Source organism: Gopherus flavomarginatus, chromosome 1 (genome assembly GCF_025201925.1).
Source record: "Gopherus flavomarginatus isolate rGopFla2 chromosome 1, rGopFla2.mat.asm, whole genome shotgun sequence".
NCBI lineage: Eukaryota > Metazoa > Chordata > Testudines > Testudinidae > Gopherus > Gopherus flavomarginatus.
Genome location: NC_066617.1, coordinates 210735444 through 210762356, shown reverse-complemented (window position 1 = coordinate 210762356; position 26913 = coordinate 210735444). Strand labels below are relative to the sequence as shown.

Sequence of the window (26913 nt, the reverse complement as noted above, 5' to 3'; positions counted from 1 at the left end):
AGGCACAAAATGACAAGAACTAGTTATTACGTGTTACTGATAAATGGCAGCAGTCATTGAGCACAGCTCCATTAATAATGCTGAAGAACAGTTTTGTTGAATACTTAAAAACTTCATTGCAACCCTCATAAAGATTAAGTAGTTTCCTCTCAAACAACTAATTTAAAATATTAGGATTAGATTTAGAAATCTATAACATTTATGCACTTATTACAATATATTAAGTTTCTCTGTATTATTTTCAGATCTTCTTCCTATACCATGAGTTCAACTGTACAGGCTTCCAAAGAGGAGAGCAAAACCATAAGTAATAAGAAACTTCTAATCATGTGGGGTTTGTGCTCCCCCCTCCGCCACACACACACAAAAAGTTCCACAATTTAAGATCTTATTAGATGGGGGAGAGTGAATCCACATAAACATGTGTGAGAGCGCTAGTGTCTTGTAATAGTTAATAGGATTCTGATACCTCAGTTGCTAGAGAAGTTGTTACACTGAACTATAATGACAGAATGGCTTATATAGCCATCATCATAAGAGTGAAAAATAATAATAATAATAAATTTAATAAGGCTTAAATAAAGGGAATTTATCTGAGCTTCTCATGTAAATGTTTCTCAATCTCCTTCTCATTTTGGAACGTAGGTACCGTATGTTTCAAAGGCATGTTTGTATCTGCAGATGATGTGTACGTGTCTAACATTTTAGGTATATTCCCCCCCTAAGCATTTCTCACCAGAAATCAAAATCCCTCTCTTTGACTCTACAATTGGCTGGTGTGGAAGTGATTTTCATTACACGAAGAATGGATGACTTCAGTACTGGATTTTAGCATAAAAAGCAGATATAACAAATAAATTCCCCTAGAAGAAATCCTCTCAGCCTAGCTATGACTCATGAGCGGCTGAATAATAAGGGCTTACTTCTCCAATTTCTGTTCTGTATTACCTTCCTTTCTTGTCTGAGCTTCAAAGTTATTTCTCAACTGTCAACTTCCTAACACACACAGAGTTGGTAAAAATCAGTAACTCCACCAACTGGTGCTGGTGCATTGAATCTATGAGGTGATGGCATGTCCATTTTCATTCCATATTAAATGTTTCACCAGGGTTTCTAATATTCTTGTACTATCTCGATCAAAATTTAAAAAATTATGAAAAGTGAAAAAAACCTGAAAAGTCCTCTCCAACAGAGACTTGGCTGTACCCTATAAATAGATGCCCCTGCTCAGGAACCAGTCAATGGCATTACTGATGTTATCAGATCAGTACATACATACTGTGATCTCTCACTGTGCGCAAGAATTCAGAGACCATGGAATAGTAATTCTGAGAACTGGTTTATAAATGGTCTTTTAAAAGGGGAAAGCAAGTGGATTGCATCTGTGGCAGAGCTGTTTCTAATAGCAACCCCTTTCATAATTTTCCATGAGGCATCAGTTGTGCAATGCTTTTATACAAGGTTATAACATGGTGACCCCATGATTGCCTAACAATGGTTAGTACTTGGTTGCTAGGTGCATGGGATTTCCACTCTACTTGGACGACTCTTTATCTGACTGATGTAGCAAAGTAATAGAATGAAGATTTTTCCATCTTTGAAGAGTGAACAACTACCTGGCTTAGGGCCAGATCTTCACTACAAAGGAAGTCTCAATAAGGCAGACCCAGCACAGTTAAACATTCAGGTTGGAGTTCTAGTGCAGAAGAGAGAATTCTGACTAGCATGGTCATTCCAAGGCAGGTTTATCTAAGACTCTAGCATGATTTGTTCACCTCTACAATAACACCAGACCATGTATAATTGTGTCAGGGGATTATATAGTGCTGCCATTGCTTTCACTATTAGAGCTGGCTAGGTAACATTAATTCCATTTTGGAAAAAGTTTCAAGGTTTCAAAAACTGTTTTCATTTTGTCTTCAAGCCGGGGTGGGGGAGGGGGATGGTGATGAGACTCCCCACCCCAAGCTTTCCAGAATAGCCAATTGCCATGTGGTTAAGGCACTCACTTAACGTGTGGGAGACCCAAGTTCAAGTCCCTGCTCTGCCTGATTCAAAGCAGGGTGCCCTAACTACAAGTTATTTGGGGGTCACTCTCTCTTTCCTCCCCACCAACCTGAGAAAGCTTCCCAACTCAATTGTCATGAAAACAGAAACATTTCTGTGAAAAGTGTGTTTTGATTAATCGGTTTTTCTAATGAAAACAAAAACATTTTGTCAAAAAATTCCCAACCAGCTCTACTTGCTCTGCACTTGAGGTAAAACCCTGGCCCTACTGTTGACTTAATTCCCATTGACTTGAGTGGGGCCAGGATTCCAGCCTTGGTCTTTGCTGTACAGAAGAGATCATGTGGAACAGACCCTGTGTGCTGCAGGCAGCTGAGGAAAAACATGGCCAGAAGGAAAAAAAAAATCCTACAAGAAATTGGTTTTCAAATGGGTAAGGTTTGTTTATTACTACATTGTCGCCTCCCTGGTTGAGACTTCATTGTTTTTGAGAGATTTTTATCAGTAAATAAGGGTCAGCATCCAGCAATCACATTGCTTGGAAGAGAATTCATTTGAAAAACAGTTACTCAGTAGCATATTATCATCATTCTTGTGTAGGACTGGAACGTTCAGACTGAAACTAATGGCTTGTAAGCGTGACTAGCAGCATAACCACTCCACGCTACTCAGGGTATGTCTAGTCCAGGTGCGATAAATTGACCCCGAGTGCTCTCCCATCGACTACTGTACTCCACCGCCGAAAGAGGCGCAGGCAGAGTCGATGCGGGAGCGGCAGCAGTCGACTCACCGCAGTGAAGACACCGTGGTGAGTAGATCTAAGTATGTCGACTTCAGCTACGTTATTGACATAGCTGAAGTTGCGTCACTTAGATCGATCCCCCCAGTATAGACTAGGCCTTAGGCTCTTAATTCCATTAATGAGAACAGCAAAGACGCTGTTATAATTAGTGGTGAGTAGCATAAGGGGTATCCCCTGGATAGGGCACATTGGGGGATGCAAAACAGGAATAAAAGTAAAAATGTCTGATTTTTTGAGCTGCTTTCCGCTGGGGGGAAAAAAACAAAACAAATCAGCAACTGACATTCAGATGGCTTTGCTGGAGGAAAAACTGCAAATATCACGGCTGCTGTAAGTTCTCTACTATCCTGGGCGTCAGCATGACCACTGGAATACAATTTTCAGACCAACATTAAAAAAAGGTGAAAAATCAAATCAGGAGAAATAATTCCAGAGTCTTTTACTGAAGGATTCAATTGTATTCACAGAAAGGAAGCATGTGTTAGAATAGAACTGAGCCCCTCAAGTCAACATTACATCAAATTCTTAGTTTTACACTTCAGGGTTCCAACCCTGCAGACTTCAGTGTTTGTTTAGCTTGCATAAGAATGAGAGGATTTAACCCTACAAGGACAAATCCTTACTGTAGAACGGGATGTTTGTGAAATCGGCAGCTTCTAAGGGTACGTCTACACTACCTGCCGGACTGGCGGGTAGTGATCGATCTATCAGGGATTGATTTATCGCATGTAGTGTAGATGCGATAAATCGATCCCGATCGCCCTCCCATCGACTGCTGAACTCCAGCTCGGCGAGAGGCGGAAGCAAAGTCGATATGGGAGCCGCAGCGTGCTGCGAGGACGCGAAGTAATTTTAATTCGAACTCAGATGCATCGACTTCAGCTACGCTATTCTCGTAGTTGAAGTTGTGTACCTTAGATCAATCCCCATCCCAGTGTAGACCAGGCCTAACACTGTCAGATCATGATGCTAGCTTTCACAGAACAAGGTTCAGGTTCCTCTGTGCCTGCTATTTGGAAGTGTCTGAAGACCATAACTGCAGCCTGGCTGCTTGTCCTCTGCTCTACTGGAGTGAGCACCACAAGCCCCATCCTGCTGCCCAGCTCTCTGGATAGTAACACCCAGCCCCTCTAAAAGTTAATGTTAAGAACCTTCCAGCCGCAGCTACCTACAGCAGAATAGTACCCAGAGCCCAACCCTTCCAGCACACAGTTTCCTCAGTGCTGTTCCCTGCGGCACTGCAGAGCTTGCTGGTAACTTTTTCCTCTCTAGCAAGCCCTTTGGCAGAGTGAAAGCTGGCCGTGCTAGCCCTGCAGTGTTGCTATCACAGTAGTCTCATGCTGGCAGCAGGGGGAGCAGCTAGCACACCACATCAGACATTTGAAAGAAGAGTATGGTTTTCATCTTAATTAATGCATTTCTCCATGACTGGCAGTGTGATCATTTATAATATATGGCGGCTCCTTCACCTTCCACCCCATCCTTACATCTCAGTGGCATTAAGTCCACAGTGCTCTATTTAATATCATTGTTGTGGTTTTATTTATGTCTTTTAAAAAAGATTTTCTTCAACATTCCAACACTAACTATAAAAAGTTTTCTGTGCATGAAGTGTGACCTGAATCACTACAGCTTTGCAGAGAAATTACAGAGAAGGAGAGACGGCAGGCTATATGCAAGCTTTAAGGACACAAACTATAAACTACAAAATTGCAGTTAGACTTCCGGAAACACACACACCTACATACCTCTAAAGCTTCTTTTTCTGTGTGGATCTTTCTGCCGGTGAGCAACCTGGAAATCAGGAAAGAAGATTAAAAAGCATATAAACTATGTACAATCACTGTTTGCTTTCCTCACCAGGATTAAGTCTCTGAATAGATGGTATCTTGTTTACAAGAGGGCCTGAGCAAATAATTGACTATATAAAATAGCATGTAGTACCAGACTGTCTTTCAATGTCTTTTGCATACAACAGATAAAATTTCATATCTTATTGTCAACTGACTAAAATTTAAAATGCTCTGTACATGAAACCAATGGGTGGTCTAAGTTATGTTGCAGTGAATTGTCTGCATCACAAATACCACCACTTCACAACTCATTTTTCCATCTCTCATGATGAATCAAAAACATGGGACTCTCTCAGAAAAAGAGGTAAGACCATGATGCATCATTGAGATTTAAACTGATCAGGGAGCCTAGCCCAGAGAGGAGAAGGGGATCATGAGGTGTTCTTATGGTATTTCCAAAGCCAACTATTTCGGTTTTCAGACAGACTATTCGGGGGAAAAAACAAAACAAAAATCAAAAACTGGAAAAAAAATCATTTTTTTGCACCGAGAAGGTGGTGGGAGACAAAAATATTTTCCAACAAGCTTCAGATGTGACCTCTGGACACAGTCAATTAAAAGTAACAATAAAATTCAGATGTTTAAGAAAATAGGATATTTTGGGGAGTTATAATTTAAAAAGGTGAAATTAATTTTTTTTTAAAACAAGCAATCTCCAAGATTTACTAAAAAGCTACATTTAAAAACTTTTTAAAAAAAAGTAACAAAACCCATAAACACAAACAAAAGCCAACTTAAGAAGTATAACGGGAGGAAGGGGGCTCATTTGTTCCTGCTTTTAGCCCCAGATTTACCAAGCATTAAAAGAAACGAGTACTTACTCAGCCTCAAACTGATTAGGAGTTATTATATCTGCAACGGGTACAACTCTGTCCCTGTAGACTGGGAGAAGCTCCTTTGGCACATACTGAAAAAGAACAGGAAAATGACAATGAACTCTGCTAGAAATTACTTTGGAAGTTGCAGGGGTCATTTTCCTTCATTAAATTTGATTTCCATACATTAACATGCATTCTCTAACCTAGTGGACTATTCAGTTTCCAACCTGCAGGAGTATTTAGAAGTTAGAGCAATAAGTGGAGTCATAACTCCTGGCTTCTCTTCCTAGCTTTGCAACTGACTTGTTATGCGACTTTGGAAGAGTCCTTTAACCTCTCCGTGTCTCAGTTTCTCACCTCTGTTAAATGAGGAATTATTCTCCACCTGGCATGGTGGTTGTAAGAATAACTTCATTTATGTGGGCTGGTAGGGGCCACCAAAGATTCCTGGCTCAAAAACACTTTCCAAAAAAACAAAAAAAACCAACCAACCAACCAAAAAAAAAAGTTAGTTACAACCATTACTTTTTATCTTGTACAGTGACTATTTATCTTTGAGACATGTTGTACACATATACCTTCCACTGTACCCAGTACACTTGACATAGAGACTTTTAGTCAGCAGTGCTGTTGGGGTAGTGCACACACCAGCCCATGTGTCCTTGTGCCTACAACCAAGGGAATAAAGGGAGGCAACTCCAACTTCCCCTCAGTTCCTTCTCACCGGTATCTTGGCAACATTAGTCTCAGAAGGAGCAGGGAAGAAGGGTGAGTCATGGGATATCTCCACATCTCCAACAGTTACTGTACAGAGAAGTAACCTTTTTTCCTCTGAGTGGTTGTGCACTTCAGGTGATTCCCAAGCACTGCTCCTTCAGGTGGTGGGAGTTTGGCGTCTACTTGAATGATGACTGTAAAACGGAAGCTATTCTGATGGCATAGTGCTTAGCAAATGTGTAGACAGAGGACCATATTGCTGTTCCACAAATGTCCACAACTGGGATGTTGGGAGGAAAGCCCATCAGCACCTCAGGTTAAATGGTCAACAGCATCAGTGCCCTCTGCCCCCTCTCCTTCCCCCAGGGGCCGCAGGAACGTGGTGCTGGCCACTTCTGGCAGTGGTGTGGGGCCAGGGCAGGCAGGCAGGGAGCCTGCGACAGCCTCACTGTCTGCCGCTGCCACCCTAGAGCCACTCCAGGTTAGCGGTGCCGGGCCAGAGCCATCATCCCTCTGTCACCCCGCACCTCAACCCCCTGCCCTGAGCCCCCTAACTCCCTGCTTGAGCCTCTTGCCACACCCCTCCTGCACTGCAACCCCCTGCCCTGAGCCCCCTGCCACTCCCCACATCCCTCTTGCACCTGAATCCCTTGCCTGAGCCCCTTCCTGCGCACCACATCCCCTCCCACATCCTGCACTCCCTCCCGCACCCCTACCTCCTGCCCCAGCCCTACATTCATGGCCCTGCATGCAATTTCCCCATACAAGGTGGCCCTCAGGCCAAAAAGCCCTGCTGTATCACATGAAATGCTGCAGCTGGAGTTCCTGTGTGAGTGCAAGGAGCCCTTCTTCCATCTTGATGCAGTCATTACTTTCCAAGGGCTGGAGTTATAGCAGCCTTGGAGTATGGCTCCAGGGAAGAAGAATGACTTTTCTCTCTGGAGGTCTACTGTCTGCAGCCAGTTCTCATGGTGGAGGGGACAGAATCTGAAGAGCCAGGCCCCTCTGGGACTGAGAAAGCTGAGTACTCCTCCTCCAGAGGGGCCTGGATCACAGGCCAGGCACATGGATTTCTCCATGAGGTACTTTGTACCTAAACAGACTTGTGTGTTCTCCTAGTCAAGGAGTTGCAGATGCTGCACTTGTCCCTGATACGCTCTTCATCATGTCTAATGAAGAAGACATTGTTCACGTTCGTAACAGCTTCCTATGAAGGGCAGTATTTAAAACCTGGGGACATGTAAAGCTAGTACCAGAGTACAACACTAGGAACAAGAAAAACAGAAGTTATCCCTTCAGGGAGAAAATCAAAGAAAACACTAAAACTACTTATTTATAGTAAGCCTAAACAAGTGGTGACCACTCAGTCAATCGCGATCAACTGGTCAATCCTGGAGACTCTCCCAGTCGATCACGATCTCCGGCTGCGCAGCAGGGCTGCTGTTAAGGCAGACTCCCTGCCTGCCCCGGCTCCACGTCATTCCCAGAAGCAGTCAGCACGACCCCGTGACCCCGGGGGGGAGGAAGGGCCTCTGCATACTGCTCCTGCCTGCAAGCACCACCCCTGCAATTCCCATTGGCTGGAAATGGGGAACTGTGGCCCATGGGAGCCGCAGGGGCAGTGCTCACAGAGATGGGCAGCGTGTAGAGCCCTTCTCCACTCCACTCCCCAGGGGCTGCAGGCATGCACTGGCTCCTTCTGGGAGCAGCATGGGGCCGGGGCAGGCAGGAAGCCTGCCTTAGCCCTGCTGCGCTGCCGTCTGGGAGCCGCCTGAGGTAAGTGCCACCCAGCTGGAGGCCGCACCCCAAGCCCCAGCCATGAGCCCCCTCCCACCAGTGAGAAGATTCTGAGTGCAAAACGGCTACTAAAGCACACTAAAAGTTCCCTAGCGCACTTTGATCTACTCCACTTTAAATGGGAACTGGAAACTTTTAGTGCATGGTAGCAGAGTCCACAGGGACAGTTAGCGTTTGGCATGCTAATGCACAGTAGGCCAACACCTCAGCTTGCCACATACTAATTGTTCCTCTAGACAAGTCCTAAAAGTCTCTGGTTCCAGTGTACTGGGAACACACTCAGCTGAAGTGGAATATATATGTGCACAATCGCTCCAAGGAAAACAGTTATGATTTGATATAGGTCCAAGTACGTGAGCAGGGATCAACATAGCACAGCGTTTCCCCTCCTTTCACTGACTTGGGGCAGTGCTGCTGAGATCTTCATGTTCACTGGCTGATGGAGTGTCAGGAGGCACTGGTGCCTGGTTGGGGAATTTCTAGGTTTCCCACTCTTTTGCTCAGAAGGTGATTCAGTATCAGAGCCAAGGAAACATTTGTTGTTTTAATGGCAGCTCTATTTTACTTATGTCAAAGGGGCCCAGCTGGGTGCAGGGTCCACTCACACATATCCAGTTGCAGGACCAGGCCCCAAGAATGATATATGGGTAAATAAGCTGTGGAATGAGGTGTTTTGGGTTTTTTTTGTTTTGTTTTAAGAAAGAAATGTGTTTAATATTGGGTGTGGGGGAATTAAATGTCTTAGATTTGAAATTTTTTGAATAATAGACAATATCTTTAAATAAAAGGTCATTCCTGCTTCTGCAACATAATTGGAATATATACATTAAAAACAAAATAATTCTTTATATCCCCACACAGTTATCTAAAGTGCCTCAAGTAATTCTTTCTTTAGCAACTGAATAAGAGACTAAAGTCTTCACCTAAAAAGTGCTGATACTTCCCTCTTTCCCACCTGTCCCCTGACCTTGTGTTCCCATTTCTGAACATCCTGACAGAGCAGCTACTACTTGAAATACAATTCCATCACTACCTGGCATGTCTGCTACTTTTCATGACAAGAAGTTTCATGCTGAGGTGGAAGTTTAGGAGTTCACTACCCCAAGTCAACTTGTATCAGCCCAGGAAGCCACATGCTCTTCATTTTCGACCCTCAGTCTGTTGTACAGTAATTTACAGGTAAAAACAGTCTAATGTTTGTTAATGTTTCTGCAGGGTTTTGATAAACAAACTGTTTCTTTAATACTCAGCACTTCTGTCATGAGTGACATTAAAAAAGAATGTATACCAATTCCGAACCAAATTAAGCCTTGGCGTAAATAGAAGCAGTATCGTATAAAATCAATGGGAATACAGCAGGGCTGGATTTGACTCATTAGCTCTATTAAACTGACTGTCCGAGCAGACAACAGGTGCTGAACAAATACTAGGAGCCTATTGGTTTGCTGCTGTTAGTAGCCTCAAACAAAGACTAGTGTGTAACTTAGCATTTTACATTCTGGCATATCAATCTTACTCGCTAGCCAAAGTTCACTAAAGGCCTAGCTAGACTAGAATTTTGCTCCTGTTGTAACTTGAGTTTATTGCCAGCTAACTCAAGTTAACCAACCCCTTTGGGAATGTTCGTGGTTTACTATAGGCTGTGACTCTCTGTGCCTCAGTTCCCTATTTGTTAAATGGGGACTATGCTACCTCCTTTCTTCTATCTTTTGTCTGTGCTGTCTAGTAGGCTTGTTAGCTCTTCGGGACAAAGACAGTCTCATACAGCATGTGTGCAGTGCCTACCACAATGAGACCCCACTCTCAGTTGTGGCGTCTAGGTGCTACCATAATACAGTCATATTAAACTCAATCATGAAGCCTTCGTTCAGGCCAAACTTCCATTGGTGTCAATGGTCAGATTAAGGAAAACAAGACTGGGTCCATTCTAACTCAAAAAGACTTGAGTGGTCATTGTGTTACATCTTCCAGCAGGAATGAGATGGTGGGTCAGGTAATTATGTTTGCTCCATCTCTTCCATATAGCTCTGTCTTCCACCCCACGGCCATTACTAAACCTTCTGTAACTGAGAGGAAATTACAACCATGAGCCCAGAAGCTCATCTAGTTCTGTTCCTGGCAAGCAGGCACTGCTCTTGCCAGTTTCCTGCCTTCCAGGAACTGAGACTATGGAGTTGAGGCTTTAGTTTATGACCTGTATTCATCAAGACTGTAAAAACAGGGTGGTGATGCTCCAGGAAGCTGTGACAAACAGCTTTTTTTTTTTTTTAAGGAACACTTTCAAAACAAACCCGTAATGTTAATTTACAGTATCATATTCTTTTCTGACTGTGCAAGCAGAAAGCACAGGGAGCGCACACACCGCACGAGTCACGAACTGAAGTAGTGAGAACACATATGCAAAGGCAAACTGTATTACCATTAAGTGAGAACAGAAGAGCTATTTTATGTGGCAAAAATCTAATACCTTAACAGATAAACTATAATGGCACAAAGGACCCATAGTAGGAGATTATGTCTGGAAAGCTAAGACTGGCGGAAGTAACAGATTTCTCACTATTGATGTTTTCCTACTAACTTTTTTTTTTAAATGAAATTCTATTTGCTTACTGCTTGAGAAAATAGACTCCAAAGTGTTAATGCCGCTTTAGCGTTCGGTACCAGGCTATAGAATCTTTGATCCTTAAGTCAAAGTCCTGGCTAATGGCTGTTGGGAAATCTATGTGAAATGATTCACCTCAGATTAGTTGCTAATGGACAGGTGTTCAATTCCCAAGTGGCAGTTTTGTTGGCATTGTCAACAGAGAGGCCTTCACAATGATAGATGGCTAACGCACTATGAGTGGCATGGAGGACATTTTTCACTGACAGTCCGTATGCTAGTTGTTCTGGGGGTTGACAGGGGACCACAGTTTTCAAGGCTATCCATCTAGCACACTTCAGAAGCACTAAGTTCATTCAAGTAAAGTAAGAGCTCTATAAATGTGACACTGGAATTTAGACTCAAATTTGAGCAAGGTAGCTTTGTTCTGGTATAAGCAGCTTGTCAGTCTAAATATGGTTCAAGCAGACGATTACCAACCATAGAGCCTTCTCCTTTCCATTTGTCACCCATCACTGGATCACACACTGCAACAGAAAATAAAACCAACCTTAGAAACAAAGTAGGACCTCTGAGTAGTCCCTGTGGGGAGATATACTTTTACCCAACAGTAGCAGACAAGGTACAAACACTGTTGTTTTATAAACTTGTGTCATTTGAACCATTCTTGCAGTACATCGGAGCAGGAGTTTGTGATCCATGAAGGGTAAGGGGGGAGAAGGATGTCAAATACAGATATCAGAGGGTTGCGACCACTCTGCCCTCTCTATATTGTTAAATTTTGGGGGCGAGATGTCCTGGTTAGATGTAGAGGAGGGAGTGTTGTGAGATGGAAAATGCTGAGAACGACTGCCTCAGTTCAGACCAATAATAATTAGTGAAATATGGGAAGAAAAGGAGAGGAGCTTAGATTTATACAATGCATCACCCCAAAGCCTTATTTTATTTTAATTAAGAAGGAAAGTTCTTCTTCCAGAGCAAATTTTGTAGACACATACCAATTATGATAAAGTTAGGATTAAGACAGACATTTATGGTGCAGTCTCAGGATCATCAATCACATTAATAGCCTATTCAGAGTGACCTTAATTTCAAAATAGGAGTGGAAATAGTTCAGCAGCTGGTGATGTGTCCACAGTATTAAGAGAGTCACTGTCAAGATACAAATCATAAAACAAATCCCAAGGTTTTTATTCAATGTTCAGTCAGTCCTTGCTCAGGTAAACTTCTACTAGTGTCAAAGGGAATCTGTCAGAGAAACAACCTCGACATTTGGCACCACAAAAAGACATGTTCTTTACCTCTCTTACCAGCACCAGCGTCACTCACTAAACTGAAAGAATTCTAAAAATTAAGTTAAGTTTATTTCCTGCTATTTTGCTGCCCACTTTTTATATTTCTTTCAGATGGTCAATGAACTACCATTAAGTGGATACATAATTGGTTAAACAATCAGTAACTAATAACTATTGATGGAATAATGTCAAATTGGAAGGTCTCAAGTGGGGTTCCACAGGGATCTGTTCTGGGTCCATTGTTATTTAACATCATTATTAATGACCTGGGTGTAGGCACCGAAAGCATATTCATCAAATTTTCAGAGCACCCAAAGCTAGGAAGGGGTTGCAAATATTGTGGCGCATAGAGCTAAAATTCAAAGGGGTCTTGATAAATTGGAGAACTGGGCTATAGATGACAAAATGAAATTCAACAAAGACAAATGTAAGGTGCTACACTTAGGGAAGAGAAACCAAAAGCACAAATACAGAATGGGAGATAACTAGCTTGGCAGCAGCACCGCTGAGAAGGATCTGGGAGTGTGGTGGTTCACAATCTCAACACGAGTCAGAAATGCAAATGCAGTTTTTGGTTGCATTAACAAAGACATAGGATGCAAGTCCCAGGAAGTAATAGTACTGCTCTTCTTGGCTCTAGTTAGGCCTCAGCTGGAGTCCTGTGTCCAATTTTGGTCACCAACATATAGAAAGGATGTGGAGAAACTGGAAAGGATCCAGAGGTGAATGACAAAGATGATCAAAGGGATGGAACACAAGCCACGTAAGCAAAGGCTGAAGAAACTGGGTATGTGTAGTTTGGAAAAGAGGAGAATAAGGGGGGATATGATAGTGGTCTCCAAATACTTGAAAGGCTGGCATAAAAATATGGAGAAGAAAGTTATTCTCTCTTACCACAGTGGGTAGGATAAGAGACAATGGGTTCAAACTACTAATTTATATTAAATCTCATGAAAAACTTCCTAAATGTAAGAACAGCAGGACACTGTAACAGACTGCTTAGGGAGGTCTTTGGAGGTTTTCAAAAGGAGGCTGGATAGCCATCTGTCTTGAATAGTTTAGACACAACAAATGCTGCATCTTGGCAATTAGTCTATATGACCCTTGTGGCCCTTTTAACCCTATGATTCTATCAAACTGAACTGGGTGGTTCTCGTTTCTGTTTATAGTCTATTTTCTGATTTCATGCTCTAGTACAAAACTCTTGGAAGCTTCGTAACATATCAGAGAAATATTTTCACTGAAGGTTAAACAAAAAACCACCACCACTCATGAAAAAATATTTCTTTTCATATGTGTTTCATGTGTCTGTTTTTTAAACACCAAAAAAAAAAAAAAAAACAGTTTCCTTTAAAAAAAAATTTTTTTTAAAGCACATATTCTGGGCCTAAATTTAAGTTATGGTGTCTTAACAAAAGCCCGATCCAAACCATACTAGCCAGAGCCATGTTTAAACATGTTTTTTTGCTGTACAGTGCTGGCTTTAGGTCAGCCTACCCAATAATTTTTACCATGTCAAGACAGTGTTAGAACCATGTTACACACGTTCCCTTGAAATGGTAGAAGCTGCTACGTACACTGCTACAAATCCTGGTATACATAGTACTAACCAGGTTACAAAATGATTTTATAAAGCCATGGTACAGCCTGGCCCTCTTCTAGGCTATATAAAACAGTTCACAAAAACCACTGTAACAATTAGACATTTATGCTGAGATTTGATACCATGTAGGCATGTTGTTTCCATCATGAACTGTTTAAACATGGTTTAGTTGGAACTCCAGGATGGATGGAGTCTTTTAATTTCATGGTGTTCATAGAAGGTTCTTAATGTTGGTGATTATAAAACTGTACCACTGATGCTTTTATTTATTTCAGCAGGAAGTGTCTGTTACTTATACTACATTTGTTAAAACATTTGTAATACCTATATATCATGACTGAACGAGGCACTTATTTATGGGCTACTCTACGCAACACATCAGAATGAATCTGAGTATTTTTCACCTAAAAGATGTTGAAATCACTGCTCCACTTTAGAATGGGGCGAACAGGAACCCCCTTCCTCCCCGCAGTTTGGCACCTCGTGGGCACCTTAGATTGGCCAACATAGGGTGGTTACAATTCTTCAGCTCTGCAGGCCAAAGTCAGTGACTGAAATCTAAGTGCCGCTGGCTCAGATGAGTCATACGCCACAAACCAACGTCTATCAGAATAAGAATTCTGTTAGCTACAGGAACAGTTTAATAAATCCAGTATCTGAGTCATCTCTTTCAACTGATAATTGCTTGTGAATCATTTGGGGAGTGTTCTGACCAGGCAGCTCTATAGAATCTGAAGATCATTGAGTCAGGCCATCATTTGCAGTCCCTATTCATGGAAAACTCCCACTGACTTGACTGTGCAACTTTAATGGGAGTTCTGCCTGATAAGGGTCTGCAGGGTTTGACCGTGGCCGTTCAAAGTACCTATAATGATCAAGGAACTGGATAATTCAGGGAACTGGTAATGGGAAATGCTGGATTTCTTTCGTCCCTTGATTGCTGGTTTGAGCCTGGCCAGCTATGGGCAGCTGAACATTACTGTCATCTGCCAGCGCTCATGTATAATCTCAGAGACAGGTCCAGAACTAAATGGTCCTGGAGTCTGAACTGGCCTTTCAGAAATAAAAAAGCCAGGGTGCTACCTCAAGGGTGTAACTGACACCTTCACAGGACAATGTGGAGAAGTCTGTATCTGAGGATCAAGAGAAGTCATCAGTTTCCAGTATCATCAGTACGTCTCAGGCCATCATTGCTAAGCAACAAACAGCAGCAACTAGATAGGATTTCATGGGATTTTGCTAGATAGAGAGGATCGTGCCTTAAGGCATATCTTTCTTTGGCTAGCATGATGCAAGAGAAGCACCAGAAGGCACACAAGTAAAAAGAGAAAAAAATAAATCACTTTAGCAACACTAAACTGACGTTCCAACGGAGTCGCAACAAGATCAAAACAGAGCACTGTTGTGAAATTCAGAATAATGTCAGAGCACTGACTTCACCTGAAGTGATTTCAACATGTGTACAGAAAATAATGAGACCGAAAAGGTTAAAAGCCATCAAGTCCTTACCGTACACCAGGTCAGAGTTCTGTAGCTTCAACTCCTGAACGATATCAACCACCGTTGCAAGGAATGACGCGTCCCTCGTGTAACCTTTATGCAGAAAAAGAATTTTAAGTTAATTCAGAGAGCAATGTTTTATTTACATCAGACTCATCTCTATGCAGAAAGGAATGGCAGTCATTTCTTCCCATTCCTGGGAAAAAAGTATTTAGAACTGAAAACATCTTAATATTTTATTCAGGGATAAGTGGATATAGAACAAAATCAAGATCAACACTTGCTAACTCACTCAATTAAGTCTCTAAAATAAAACAAATCTTAGTAAATGAGTCTTGCCTGGGAATTGCCTAATACTTGGTCTAAATGCTCAGAAATAAAAAAAGAACTGTTTAAAAAGAAGACACAACCCCTTTTGTTCAAAACACCAGTTTGAAAGTTCATAGTATAAACAGCATTGTTCAGGACGCAGCAAATGAGAGAGGGAAATATAAAGTTTTAAATTTCATTAGCATTTCTGAGACCTGTGCTGGAGGCAGCCTTCTTGTTGAAAATCAATGTTATCTGTGATACTGCCAATGTCTTAACTAAACAGAAAAAACGTAAACCTGGGTATGTCTACTCTGCAATTACAGGGTATGACTGCATGTTGTGTACATATACCCAATATGACAGACCCAAGCCAGTGGGGTACAGGAGTCTGGTAGAGGGCAAATATACCGGTCACTGGCTGAGTAGTTTTCTGTTCCCTGAGTGACCAGAGCAGGGGCTGCACTAGAGTAATCAGGAACCTGCTAGAACCAATTAAGGCAGACAAGCTGATTAGAACACCTGCAGCCAATCAAGGCAGGCTAATCAGGGCACCTGGGTTTAAAAAGGAGCTCACTCCAGTCAGGGAGGGGGGAGCCAGAGGAGAAGAAGTGCGTGTGAGGAGCTGGGAGCAAGAGGCACATGGAGCTGAGAGTGAGGGTGTGCTGCTGGAGGATTGAGGAGTACAAGCATTATCAGACACCAGGAGGAAGATCCTGTGGTGAGCATAAAGAAGGCGTTTGAAGGAGGCCATGGGGAAGTAGCCCAGGGAGTTGTAGCTGTCATGCAGCTGTTACAGGAGGTACTATAGACAGCTGCAATCCACAGGGCCCTGGGCTGGAACCCGGAGTAGAGGGAGGGCCCGGGTTCCCCCCAAACCTCCCAACTCCTGATCAGACACAGGAGGAGTTGACCCAGACTGTGGAGAAGATCACTGAGGTGAGCAAATCTGCCAATAAGCGCAGGACCCACCAAGGTAGAGGAGGAACTTTGTCACAACTGCACGGCACGGCAGAAGGAGGGTGATTTAAAAAAAAAAGGTAGAGGGTTTATTTTTTTTTTCCACCACAATGGATGACCTAGTATGGGCATTGATACAAGCTATGGTGGCCCAGCAAGAGGCTACTCGTGTCCAGGCAGCTGCCCAACAGGAGGCAGTGCGGCTGCAACAAAAGATTAATCACCTGCTGATGGACCAGGCTTCTCAAGACCAAGCTATGTTGCGGGAACTGGTAAGCCAGGTAAAGACCCTTACAGAGCTGAACTGCAGCAGATCATACGGGCCAGCCACTGGCTGCAGAAAATGATGCGGGAGGATGATGTACAGGCATACCTTCTGGCTTTTGAGAGGACAGCCCTACGGGAGGCCTAGCCTCGAGATCAGTGGTCTGGCATCCTTGCCCCATTCCCGTGTGGGGAGGCCCAGAAGGCCTACTATAATCTGCCTGAAGAGGCTGCAGCAGACTACCCCCAGCTGAAAGCAGAGATCCCGGCCAGATCTGGGGTAACAACTGCAGTGTGGGCCCAGCGATATCACGAGTGGAGGTACCAGGAAAACAAAACCCCGTGGTCCCAATTGTATGACCTCATCCATCTCGCATGAAAGTGGTTGCAAACGGAATCCCGGAGTCTGGAAGAGATACTAGAGGTTCTGGTCATCAACCGATACATGAGGGGGCTACCGCCAGACCTTCATGCTTGGGTAAGCCAGAGCGAACCCTCCACCTATGATGAGGTTGTTGCACTGGTAGAGAGGCGAAGGCCAGAGAGGGAGCTGACCTCACCAGTTAAGGAAGAGGCACCCCGGGTTAAACTAGCAGCACCAAGCCCTAGAGCTCGGGTGACTGGGCAACCAGGGGATCACAGGTGGAAAAAGAGAGGGGCTGAAGGCCAACCAGAAGCCACAAAGAGTTGGAGCACTGAGGGAGAAGAGGATCGTGATGTTAGACTGCCCAAACCAAGAGACCGGGGAATGCCTAGGGCTCCATACAGATGTTATGCCTGCGGGGAGTGGGGACATATAGCTGTACAGTGTCCCAATGCTGAGGAGCCGATGCAGTGTAACCTGGGGAACTGGGCAGACCCATGCTCCCTAATCCACCTTGTGAGGGTCTCACTAACCCCACATATGTACACCAGACCAGTAAAGCTAAATGGGATAGAGACCACAGCATTGGTTGATTCGGGGAGTGCTATCACGCTTGCCTCGGGGAAGCTTGTGAAGTGTAGCCAGCCGCTGCGGGCTAAGCGTACAGGGATAACATGCGTCCATGGGACAGTTGGTTATTACTCCACCATCCCAGTAAAAATTGAGATTCAAGGGAACACTACTGAGGTAGCAGCAAGTGTAGTCCCTAAACTCCCATACCCGGTGCTCATAGGGAGGGACTTCCCAGGGTTTGGAGACTTACTCCCAGTAGGAGGTTTGGAGAAAGAGGGGAATCCTGAAGTTAGTGAGGCATCCACAGTAGACTGTCAACCCTCAGTCTTCTTTGAAATATCCCGATTTATTTTCCATTCCCAGACAGGGTAGAAAGTTGAAAAGGGCAAGGAGGGCAGCTAAGGCCTTGGGAACCCAAATACTGGACCAAAGCCAGAGGGTCGCTCTCGTAGGTAGGTGGACCCGGGTAGCTGAAAAGAAAGCCACCCAGGAGGGAGAAGCACCTGAGTCTGACCCCCACCCTAACTCTTCTGAACCAGTAGAGGCAACAGAGACTGGGACCCTAGATCTTGGACAGATTAGCCCCGGGAGAGGAAATTTTGGATGTGACCAGGCTGAAGACCCAAGGTACAACAACATTAGAAAGGAGGTGACTGAAATAGATGGGGTCCCCGTGGAAGGGAGAACCCAGGGACCAGGACCCTACTTCATAATGAAGAAGAATCTCTTATACTGGGTTGCACCAGTACAGGGGCAAAAGGTACAGCAGATCTTAGTACCTCAAAAACACCAGAATGCTGTATTAAGTCTTGCTCATAGTCATCTTTTTGGGGGGCACTTGGGGGTAGAGAAGACCCTGGCACGAGTCCTATGACAGTTCTTCTGGCCCGGAGTATATGAAGTGCGGAGGTACTGTGCGTCCTGCCCAGAGTGTCAGTTGCACAGTCCCCATCCCCACCTGAGGGCACCTTTAGTACCCCTTCCCCATCATAGAGGTCCCCTTTGAGTGAATAGCCATGGACCTAGTGGGACCCCTGGAGAAGACGGCTCAGGGCCACCAATATATACTTGTTGTTTTGGACTATGCTACTCGCTACCCAGAAGCCCTTCCCCTGCAGAACACAGCCTCTAAAACGATAGCCAAAGAGCTGGTGGGGATCTTTGCCCAAGTGGGACTACCAAAGGAGATATTAACAGACCAAGGAACCCCATTTATGCCAAAGCTAATGAAGGACCTCTGTACACTGCTCCATATACATACCCTGAGAACTTCAGTTTACCATCCGCAGACTGGTGGGTTGGTAGAAAGGTTTAATCGAACCCTCAAGGCTACGATAAGGAAGGTGGTAAGTCGGGACAGGAAGGATTGGGACACCCTACTGCCCTACCTTATGTTCGCTATCCGGGAGGTACCTCAGGCCTCAACTGGGTTTTCCCTATTCGAGTTATTATACGGACGTCACCCCCATGGCATACTAGATATCGCCAAAGAGATTTGGGAAGAGGAACCCAATGAGGGGAGAAATATAACAGAACATGTAATACAGATGCGAGACCGGATAGCCCGTGTCACCCCTATTGTACGGGAACATTTGGAAAAGGCACAGGAGGCCCAGAGAACCTATTACAATCGCCAGGCAAAAGTTCGACAGTTCCAACCAGGGGATCGGGTGATGGTGTTGGTACCCACGGCAGAAAGCATGCTATGGTCCAATGGCAGGGGTCCTATGAGTTGACTGAACCCGTGGGGGAAGTAACCTACAAGGTACAGCAGCCAGGACGCCAAAAACAAGACCTTCTGAAACCCTGGCATGCACAAGAGACATGCACAAATATCTAGGAAAACAAGCCTTTCAAACAGGTGAGAGTGTCTCCCAATTTAACACCAGACCAGAAGAATGAGGTGTCTGAGATGATCTTCCGGAACTAAGATGTGTTCTCGACAAACCCAAGTTGAATAACCGAGACATATCACCACATCGTCACGAACCCTGCGGCCAGAATCACAATGAGGCCCTATCGGGTGCCAGCAGCCAAAAGGGAGGAAATAAAAGCAGAAGTAAAAAAAATGCTGGAGTTGGGGATCATCAAAGAATCCCACAGTTAGTGGTCCAGCCCAATCATGCTGGTGCCCAAACCTGATGGCACCACAAGGTTTTGCAACAACTTCTGGCGACTAAATGAAGTATCCCAGTTCGACGCGTACCTCATACCTCGCATAGATGAGCTAGTGGATCGTATGGGGAATGCCCGGTATTTGACTACCCTAGACTTAACAAAGGAGTACTGGCAGATTCTCCTAGCGGAAGACGCAAAGGAAAAGACTGCGTTCTCTATACCAGAGAGTCTTTTTCAATATACTGTCCTCCCTTTTGCATTGCATGGGGCCCCAGCTACTTTCCAGAGCCTCATGGACAAGCTATTACGCTCGCATAACAGTTATGCTGCTGCCTACTTGGACGACGTGGTCATTCATACCCCAGACTGGGAAACCCACCTAGAGAAGGTGGAGGCAGACCTTGATACCTTCAGGAGAGCTGGCCTTACAGCAAACCCTGCCAAGTGCACTGTAGGGTTTACGGAGGCCAAATATCTTGGCTACATTGTGGGAAAAGGTCTGGTAAAACCCCAAGTGAACAAGTTGGAGGCCATCCAAAATTGGTCGCAAGAAACAAGTCCGGGCATTCCTAGGTGTAGTGGGGTATTACCGACGATTTATCCCCCACTTTGCCGCAAGGGCAAGCCCCCTGACAGACCTAGTGAAAGCCTGTGGACCCGATCTGGTGAGATAGTCTGACGCAGCAGAGGAAGCATTCATGGACGTACGGACTGCCCTCTGCAGTAAGCCTGTACTGATAGCCCCTGATTTCACCAAGGAATTTATCCTGCAGACAGATGCATCGGAAGTAGGGTTGGGGGCTGTTCTATCACAGATGGTCGGGAAGGAGGAACATCCAATTCTCTACCTCAGTAGGAAGCTCCTTCCGAGGGAACAAAAATATGCAGTGGTGGAGAGAGAGTGCCTCGCCGTAAAATGGGCCATGGAAGCATTGCGCTACTACTTGCTTGGGCGCAGATTTGTCCTTGTGACTGACCATGCCCCTCTTCAATGGATGCAGCAGAACAAGGAGAAGAACACAAGGGTGACCAGGTGGTTCTTATCCCTCCAACCTTTCCAGTTCCGTGCGCAACACAGAGCAGGGAGCCGTCACGATAATGCTGATGGCTTGTCATGTGTGCACTGTCTGGCTTCCCAAGCTGCCCAACCCCTTGGCGTTGAGCAGGGGGGAGGGATATGTGACAGACCCAGGCCAGTGGGGTTCAGGAGTCTGGTAGAGGGCAAATATACTGGTCACTGGCTGAGTAGTTTTCTGTTCCCTTAGTGACCAGAGCAGGGGCTGCACTAGAGTAATCAGGAACCTGCTAGAACCAATTAAGGCAGACAAGCTGATTAGAACACCTGCAGCCAATCAAGACAGGCTAATCAGGGCATCTGGGTTTAAAAAGGAGCTCACTCCAGTCAGGGAGGGGGGAGCCAGAGGAGAAGAAGTGCGTGTGAGGAGCTGGGAGCAAGAGGCACACGGAGCTGAGAGTGAGGGTGTGCTGCTGGAGGATTGAGGAGTACAAGCATAACCAGACACCAGGAGGAAGATCCTGTGGTGAGGATAAAGAAGGTGTTTGGAGGAGGCCATGGGGAAGTAGCCCAAGGAGTTGTAGCTGTCACGCAGCTGTTACGGAGGCACTACAGGCAGTTGCAGTCCACAGGGCCCTGGGCTGGAACCCAGAGTAGAGGGCGGGCCCGGGTTCCCCCCAAACCTCCCAACTCCTGATCAGACACAGGAGAAGTTGACCCAGGCTATGGAGAAGATCACTGAAGTGAGCAAATCTGCCAATAAACGCAGGACCCACCAAGGTAGAGGAGGAACTTTGTTACACCAAGTTTTAATCCAACTAGCTTGGGGATGGGAGCAGTGAAGCCTTGGTAGTGCTGGCTGTAAAAGGCCCACCTGGAACACCTGAGTAATTACTTGCATGGATGGCTCACAATGACATGCTAGTCATTATTCAGCTATGACATGCTGCCATAGCTTCACTGCTCTAGTATGCGAACTAGCTTGTGTATGTTTACACAGGATGCAATCATGCACTGTGACTGCAGTATAGACATCACGTACCCTCTGTCTCTAGCCTGTTTGGATAAAGGTTTAACCATATAACTCATTTTTAATATATTGTATCTTAAGTTTTCTTCAGATGTTTAATATTAATGCAAGCTGGAAACGGACTTCATTTCATCTCACTGGGCTCTCATACTACTAGCATCACAAGTGACAGCACTCTTTAGCAAAATGGTCTCCTCCAGTTTTTGGCTCAGAAATGCCAACTGTAACTAAAAACTTAAGTACATTTCAGAGTTTCCATTTATGCACAGAAGCAGAGAAAAATGGGTGCAGTTTCCACGTCCATGAAATCAGGTTTACTTCAGCAAGGAGGAACTGGTGTCAGAGGGCAGAACTGGATTTGTAATAAGCAGCTATCATAGGCTGATCTCTGTAGATTATGCTAACAACCATTCACCTTCTCAGAGAGAGTGCATTTGTAAATTATTGACACAAATCTCTCAAGCATTCCACGGAACTGGGGCTAATTTTTCCCCTAAGATAAGGTAACTGTGACAAAATCTGGGAGCAACCTTTCACAGAGGCTAACACAATTTAGATTCACACAGCAAACATAACACTAGTTCTTCTCCATGTAACCCCGCAAAACGAGGGATCCAAGTGACAGTCAAATCTGTCTGCCCCCAAATGGACTTAATTTCACAGTTTGGTTTAATAGCAGGTGTGATCCAGGAAGCTCTTTGTGCCAACTGGTAGATGGCAGAGCAAGGCACAGAGTTTTAATAGGGATTCCCTGGCTCAAGAATATGCACATTAAGTTTACTAAAGAGTAGCATGCGAGGTCCTTTCTACCAAGAGCCAACTGCCCACTGGTCATCACCATCATTGCAAAATGTATGCAAGGATAATGCTTAAGAAATTATGTCTCTGTACTGAAAATTATGTTATCAAGGTCTGTGAGTTAAAGAAGGTCACCAGAAGGCGATAAATAAGGTTAAGATTCTGTCACGGGTATTTTTAGTAAAAGTCAGGGATAGGTTGTGGGTAATAAACAAAAATTCACAGAAGCCAATGACCTGTCCCTGACTTTTACTAAAAATATATAGGAGGAGGTGGGGGAGAGGCAAACAGAGCACTGCTGGGGCTTGCAGCTGCTCCAGGCCCACTGCTGCTCCTGTGGCAGGAGTGACTGCTGCTGCTCCAGGCCCAGGGGAGCTTACCCAATCCCAGCTGTTGCTCCGATAGCCCCAGGACTAGGCGTGTGGCTGCTACTCCGGCAGCCCCTGGGCTCACAGCTGCTCCAACCCTGCCCCAGAAGTAGTCATGAAGTTCCCAGAAGTCACAGAATCCTTGACCTCCATGACAGAACTGTATCCTTCATGATAAACATGCACCTGTCAGCTATGAGGGAAGAGATGCTTATTTTTGTTTGGTCATGAGGGTATTGCATATAGCATATTGTCTGCTTCACAGTGGAGGACTATTTGCATTACTGAGCCTGGTGCTAATTGAGAGATTGTGAAATCATGAGAAATAAAAGCTTCAGGTGAAAAAACAAACAAACAAACAAAACCAAAGCAGGAAGGATCATGTTTACAAGTAAAGACACAGCTTGTAGGGGTATAAATGAGATATAGCCTGGATCTTTCACCGAGGAGAGGAACTATCATTGGGCCCTGCCTTATGAAAGGAGGGTCACAGCCCACCTGGTTGGAAAATGCTGCAAAGACTTTCAGTGAGCTAAACTTCATTTGACAAGAAAGTACTTTGTTAGTTAAGTCTAGGCTTTAGAATACAAGTTTTGATCTTATTTTACCTGTAACCATGTGTTTCCAGTACTTGGACGTGCTACTTCTTGAATCTCTATAGATTAATTAAATAAACTTTTACTTGATTTCACTATAATCATATCTAAGTGCTGTGTGTGAAGCAGAGCAGTGATCTGAAGTGGAACTGGTAAGTGATGGTGTACTGCTTCTTTCGGAGCAGCAAATCTGCAAATACTGTGAGTGTTCGGTGAGACAGGGCTTGACCACTCTGGGGGTGCACTCAGAGGGCTCAGGGGTTGGAGTGTGTCTATAGCTAACCTGGAGAGAGAGAGTGTGAGGCCTGCACAGGCTGGAAGGTAGTGCTTGTGTTGCCCATGGCCAATGGAAATGGGGAGATGACCCCCAGCAGACACAGACAAGGCTTCTTCATGTTAAAGGCTGTTGGTAGTGAGGTGCCTCACAACCCTGGGAACCCCAGACGTGCCACAGAATGTTACTGCTAAAGATAGCAAAGAACCGCTATACTGGATAAGCTAGTAACATCCAACTCCCTTCTCTGGGGGTAACAGCCTTACGTATGGCTCTGGAAGATAAAAGGCTGAATTCCAAGCTCAGCCAGGAGTAGAGTGAGAACCCAATATTGAAACAGTGGTTCTTTATTTAGGAAGACATTAAATTAGTGTCTCTCTTCTGTGCATTTCTTTTGTTTTTCTAAATGGGAATTGAGGATCCCATGCAAAGCTGGCAAAAGAAAAAAACAGACAGACAGACCAAAGCCACAGTCACAAAACATTTGAAGTATTTTCCAAAATCTAGTTTAGAAAATGTTTCCAATATTTGACTGGAATGTTTTAGCTTTGAAAATATGATTTTTCTTCCTCTCCTCATCCCCACCTTATGCCACTGAATAGGGGGAAGGGAGGAAAACTAAAAACTTTTCATATTTTGTTGGAAAAAATAAAATAAAAAAGTGAGCAGTTTTGAAAATTTCAAAAAAAAATCCAAAAACTTTGTGAAAATTTTGTTTTTTAAAAAACTTCAATTTTTTATTAAAATATTTTTCATTCAAGAATTTTTGACAAGCTCTAATCACAAGGTACTGTTCGCAAACAGCAAGGCAGAGGTTCTCAAACTTGTCGATAATGTGGCCCGCACCTTATTAGACAGAGAACAGTCACAGGGACCACTTCATTTCTAATTCACAATTGCAAAAATAGACTTGCTTACGGAGGAAAATAATATAAATGAGCAATACATTTTTATAGCTGCCTTTTAAGGTGATTTAGCACTTGGGAAAGTTAGCATTGTCCAATCAATAAACTCTCGCCTGACCATGAGCAAATACGCTGCAGATCACCAGTGGTCCATGTACTGAAGTTCGGGAAGCTGTGGAGGAAGATATAAGCCCCCAGCAACCAGGCCAACATTCCACTCTCAGAAAAAACAGGCTCTACTGTCCAAGGCTGGGAATGAATATATAAGATAAATATACAACTGCCGCCATTTTTGCATATATACAGTCAGCACTGACAGGGCCAAACAGACTTGATATAAGCAGGTGCAATCCCATTCACTTTAACAGAGTTGCACTCCACTTACTCTGAATTTGGCCCCAAGTATCCTAGCTCATCACCCTGTAAAGTGCTATCCAGAAACAGGCCCTCTCAGAGGTTCAGAGGTGCCCAGGCCACTTCCAGCTTTTGAGGCTCCTAGCCATAATAAAAATAAAAAATGACACATGAAAACAAAATAAAGCACCAAAAGAAGAGTGAGACATAATTTGAATACTTTTTTTATTTAACAAATGCTTTTCTAGTCTTTTTTGTGCAAAAAAAAAAAGTCTGTTATCAAATCACATCTCTTGTTTGCCAAAAAATTAAGAAGTGTCTAAATTCGAGGCCCCCTTTGAGTTTGAGGCCCAGGCCAAATGGCCCTCCTGGCCCCTCCTCTGATTGGCCCTGTCTAGAATACAAGAGGCACTGTTATCAATTTTTTTTAAAAAGTGTTTTACATGCCGCAGACACTCCTGTAAAAAGGAAATACCTCCAGCTTGTTTCATGGACAGTAAAATGTATGAAGAATAATCTTCTGGAAAATCTTGCAGTACATTCTGTTTTTCCTGGGAAATTATTCTACACGGCTGCAGACTAACCCTTCATTCAGGAAAAATAATACATACATGTGCTTCCCTACCAAATGGAACCCATTTACGCTGATATTCATTACATTAGTGTCATCTCATTCGGTGTGCTATTTAATATCTCCCTTACCTTGGAGAGCTCCATAGAAACAGAAGGGGAAATAATTCAGCAGATATGCAGTACCCTTCATGCCCAAGTGGTCGTTATGGGTCATAATCTCAGATCCATACAATTAAAGTCTCCTGTTATCCCTGGCTTTAAAAACACCTCCCTACACGTGGAAGTCATGTAATCAATCAATCTGGCAATCAATTTCTGCTTGAGTTTTAGAAGCAACAGCTCACTGTATAAGAAATACAGACAACAAAATTTAAAATAGATGCACTGCATTCAGTGAAGTGGAATGCTATTTATAATCACCCTGATAGAGCAGGAGACTGGATACTTTGATGGGTGTGCAGCTTTTATTATAGACTGCCTATCTACCCTTTTAAACCACTCATACAGGGGCTCCTTGTCTATATACGTATACACACACACGTTTTAGATAGATAGATAGATAGATAGATAGATAGATAGATAGATAGAAAAAAAGCACCACCGTGGTAAGTGAAAGAAGATACTGCACAAGGTCACTATATGGTATGAGGCTGCACACTCATGAAAGGTTAAAGCAAGGGTAGGCATCCTGCAGCACGCGAGCTGATTTTCAGTGGCACTCATGCTGCCCAAGTCCTGGCCACCGGTCCAGGGGGCTCTGCATTTTAATTTAATTTTAAATGAAGCTTCTTAAACATTTTAAAAATCTTATTTACTTTACATACAACAATAGTTTAGTTATATATTATAGACTTATAGAAAGATACCTTCTAAAAACATTAAAATGCATTACTGGCACGCGAAACCTTAGAGTGAGTAAATGAAAACTTGGCACACCACTTCTGAAAGGTGGCCGACTTCTGGGTTAAAGGAACATCCAAAGGTGAAAGTAAGCTGGTCCGGTCTGGTACAGCGTACCGGCAAGAGCCAGTACGCCGTGCTGGACCGCATCGACTTCCACAGCGGGAATTAAAAGGGCTCAGAGCTCCCCACCGCTGCGGGCAGTCCAGAGCCCTTTGAATCCCTGCTGCAGCTGGGATTTAAAGGGCTCAGAGCTCCCTGCTGCTGTGGGCAGCCTAGAGCCCTTTGAATCCCGGCCACGGCCCTGGCAGTCGGGCTGTCGCCAGGATTTAAAGGGCTCCGGGCTTCCCTCAGTGGCAGGAGCTCTGGGCCCTTTAAATCCCTGCCCCAGCCCCGCAAAGTTCGGAGTTCCCCCTGGCAGCCAGAGCCCCGGGCGGCTCCCAGCCACCTCTGCAGCTGGGAGCCCCTAGTTGATTTGAAGGCTCTGGGTCTCCCAGCCACAGCTGGTTCCCCAGGGC

At 44.4% G+C, this 26913-nt stretch overlaps 1 protein-coding gene across 4 annotated transcripts in view; it reads right to left on the bottom strand.

Moving 5' to 3' along the window:
• The window catches only part of PDXK (pyridoxal kinase), a 93184-nt gene that overhangs the window by 10603 nt on the left and 55668 nt on the right, over positions 1 to 26913 (bottom strand). For all 4 annotated transcript variants that reach the window (XM_050936707.1, XM_050936708.1, XM_050936709.1 and 1 more), the window contains 4 exons: positions 15004 to 15087; positions 11077 to 11123; positions 5484 to 5569; positions 4558 to 4603 (listed from right to left, as the gene is read on the bottom strand). In XM_050936707.1, the coding sequence (XP_050792664.1) occupies positions 4558 to 4603; positions 5484 to 5569; positions 11077 to 11123; positions 15004 to 15087 (263 nt within the window). The remainder of the gene's footprint in view (positions 1 to 4557; positions 4604 to 5483; positions 5570 to 11076; positions 11124 to 15003; positions 15088 to 26913) is intronic.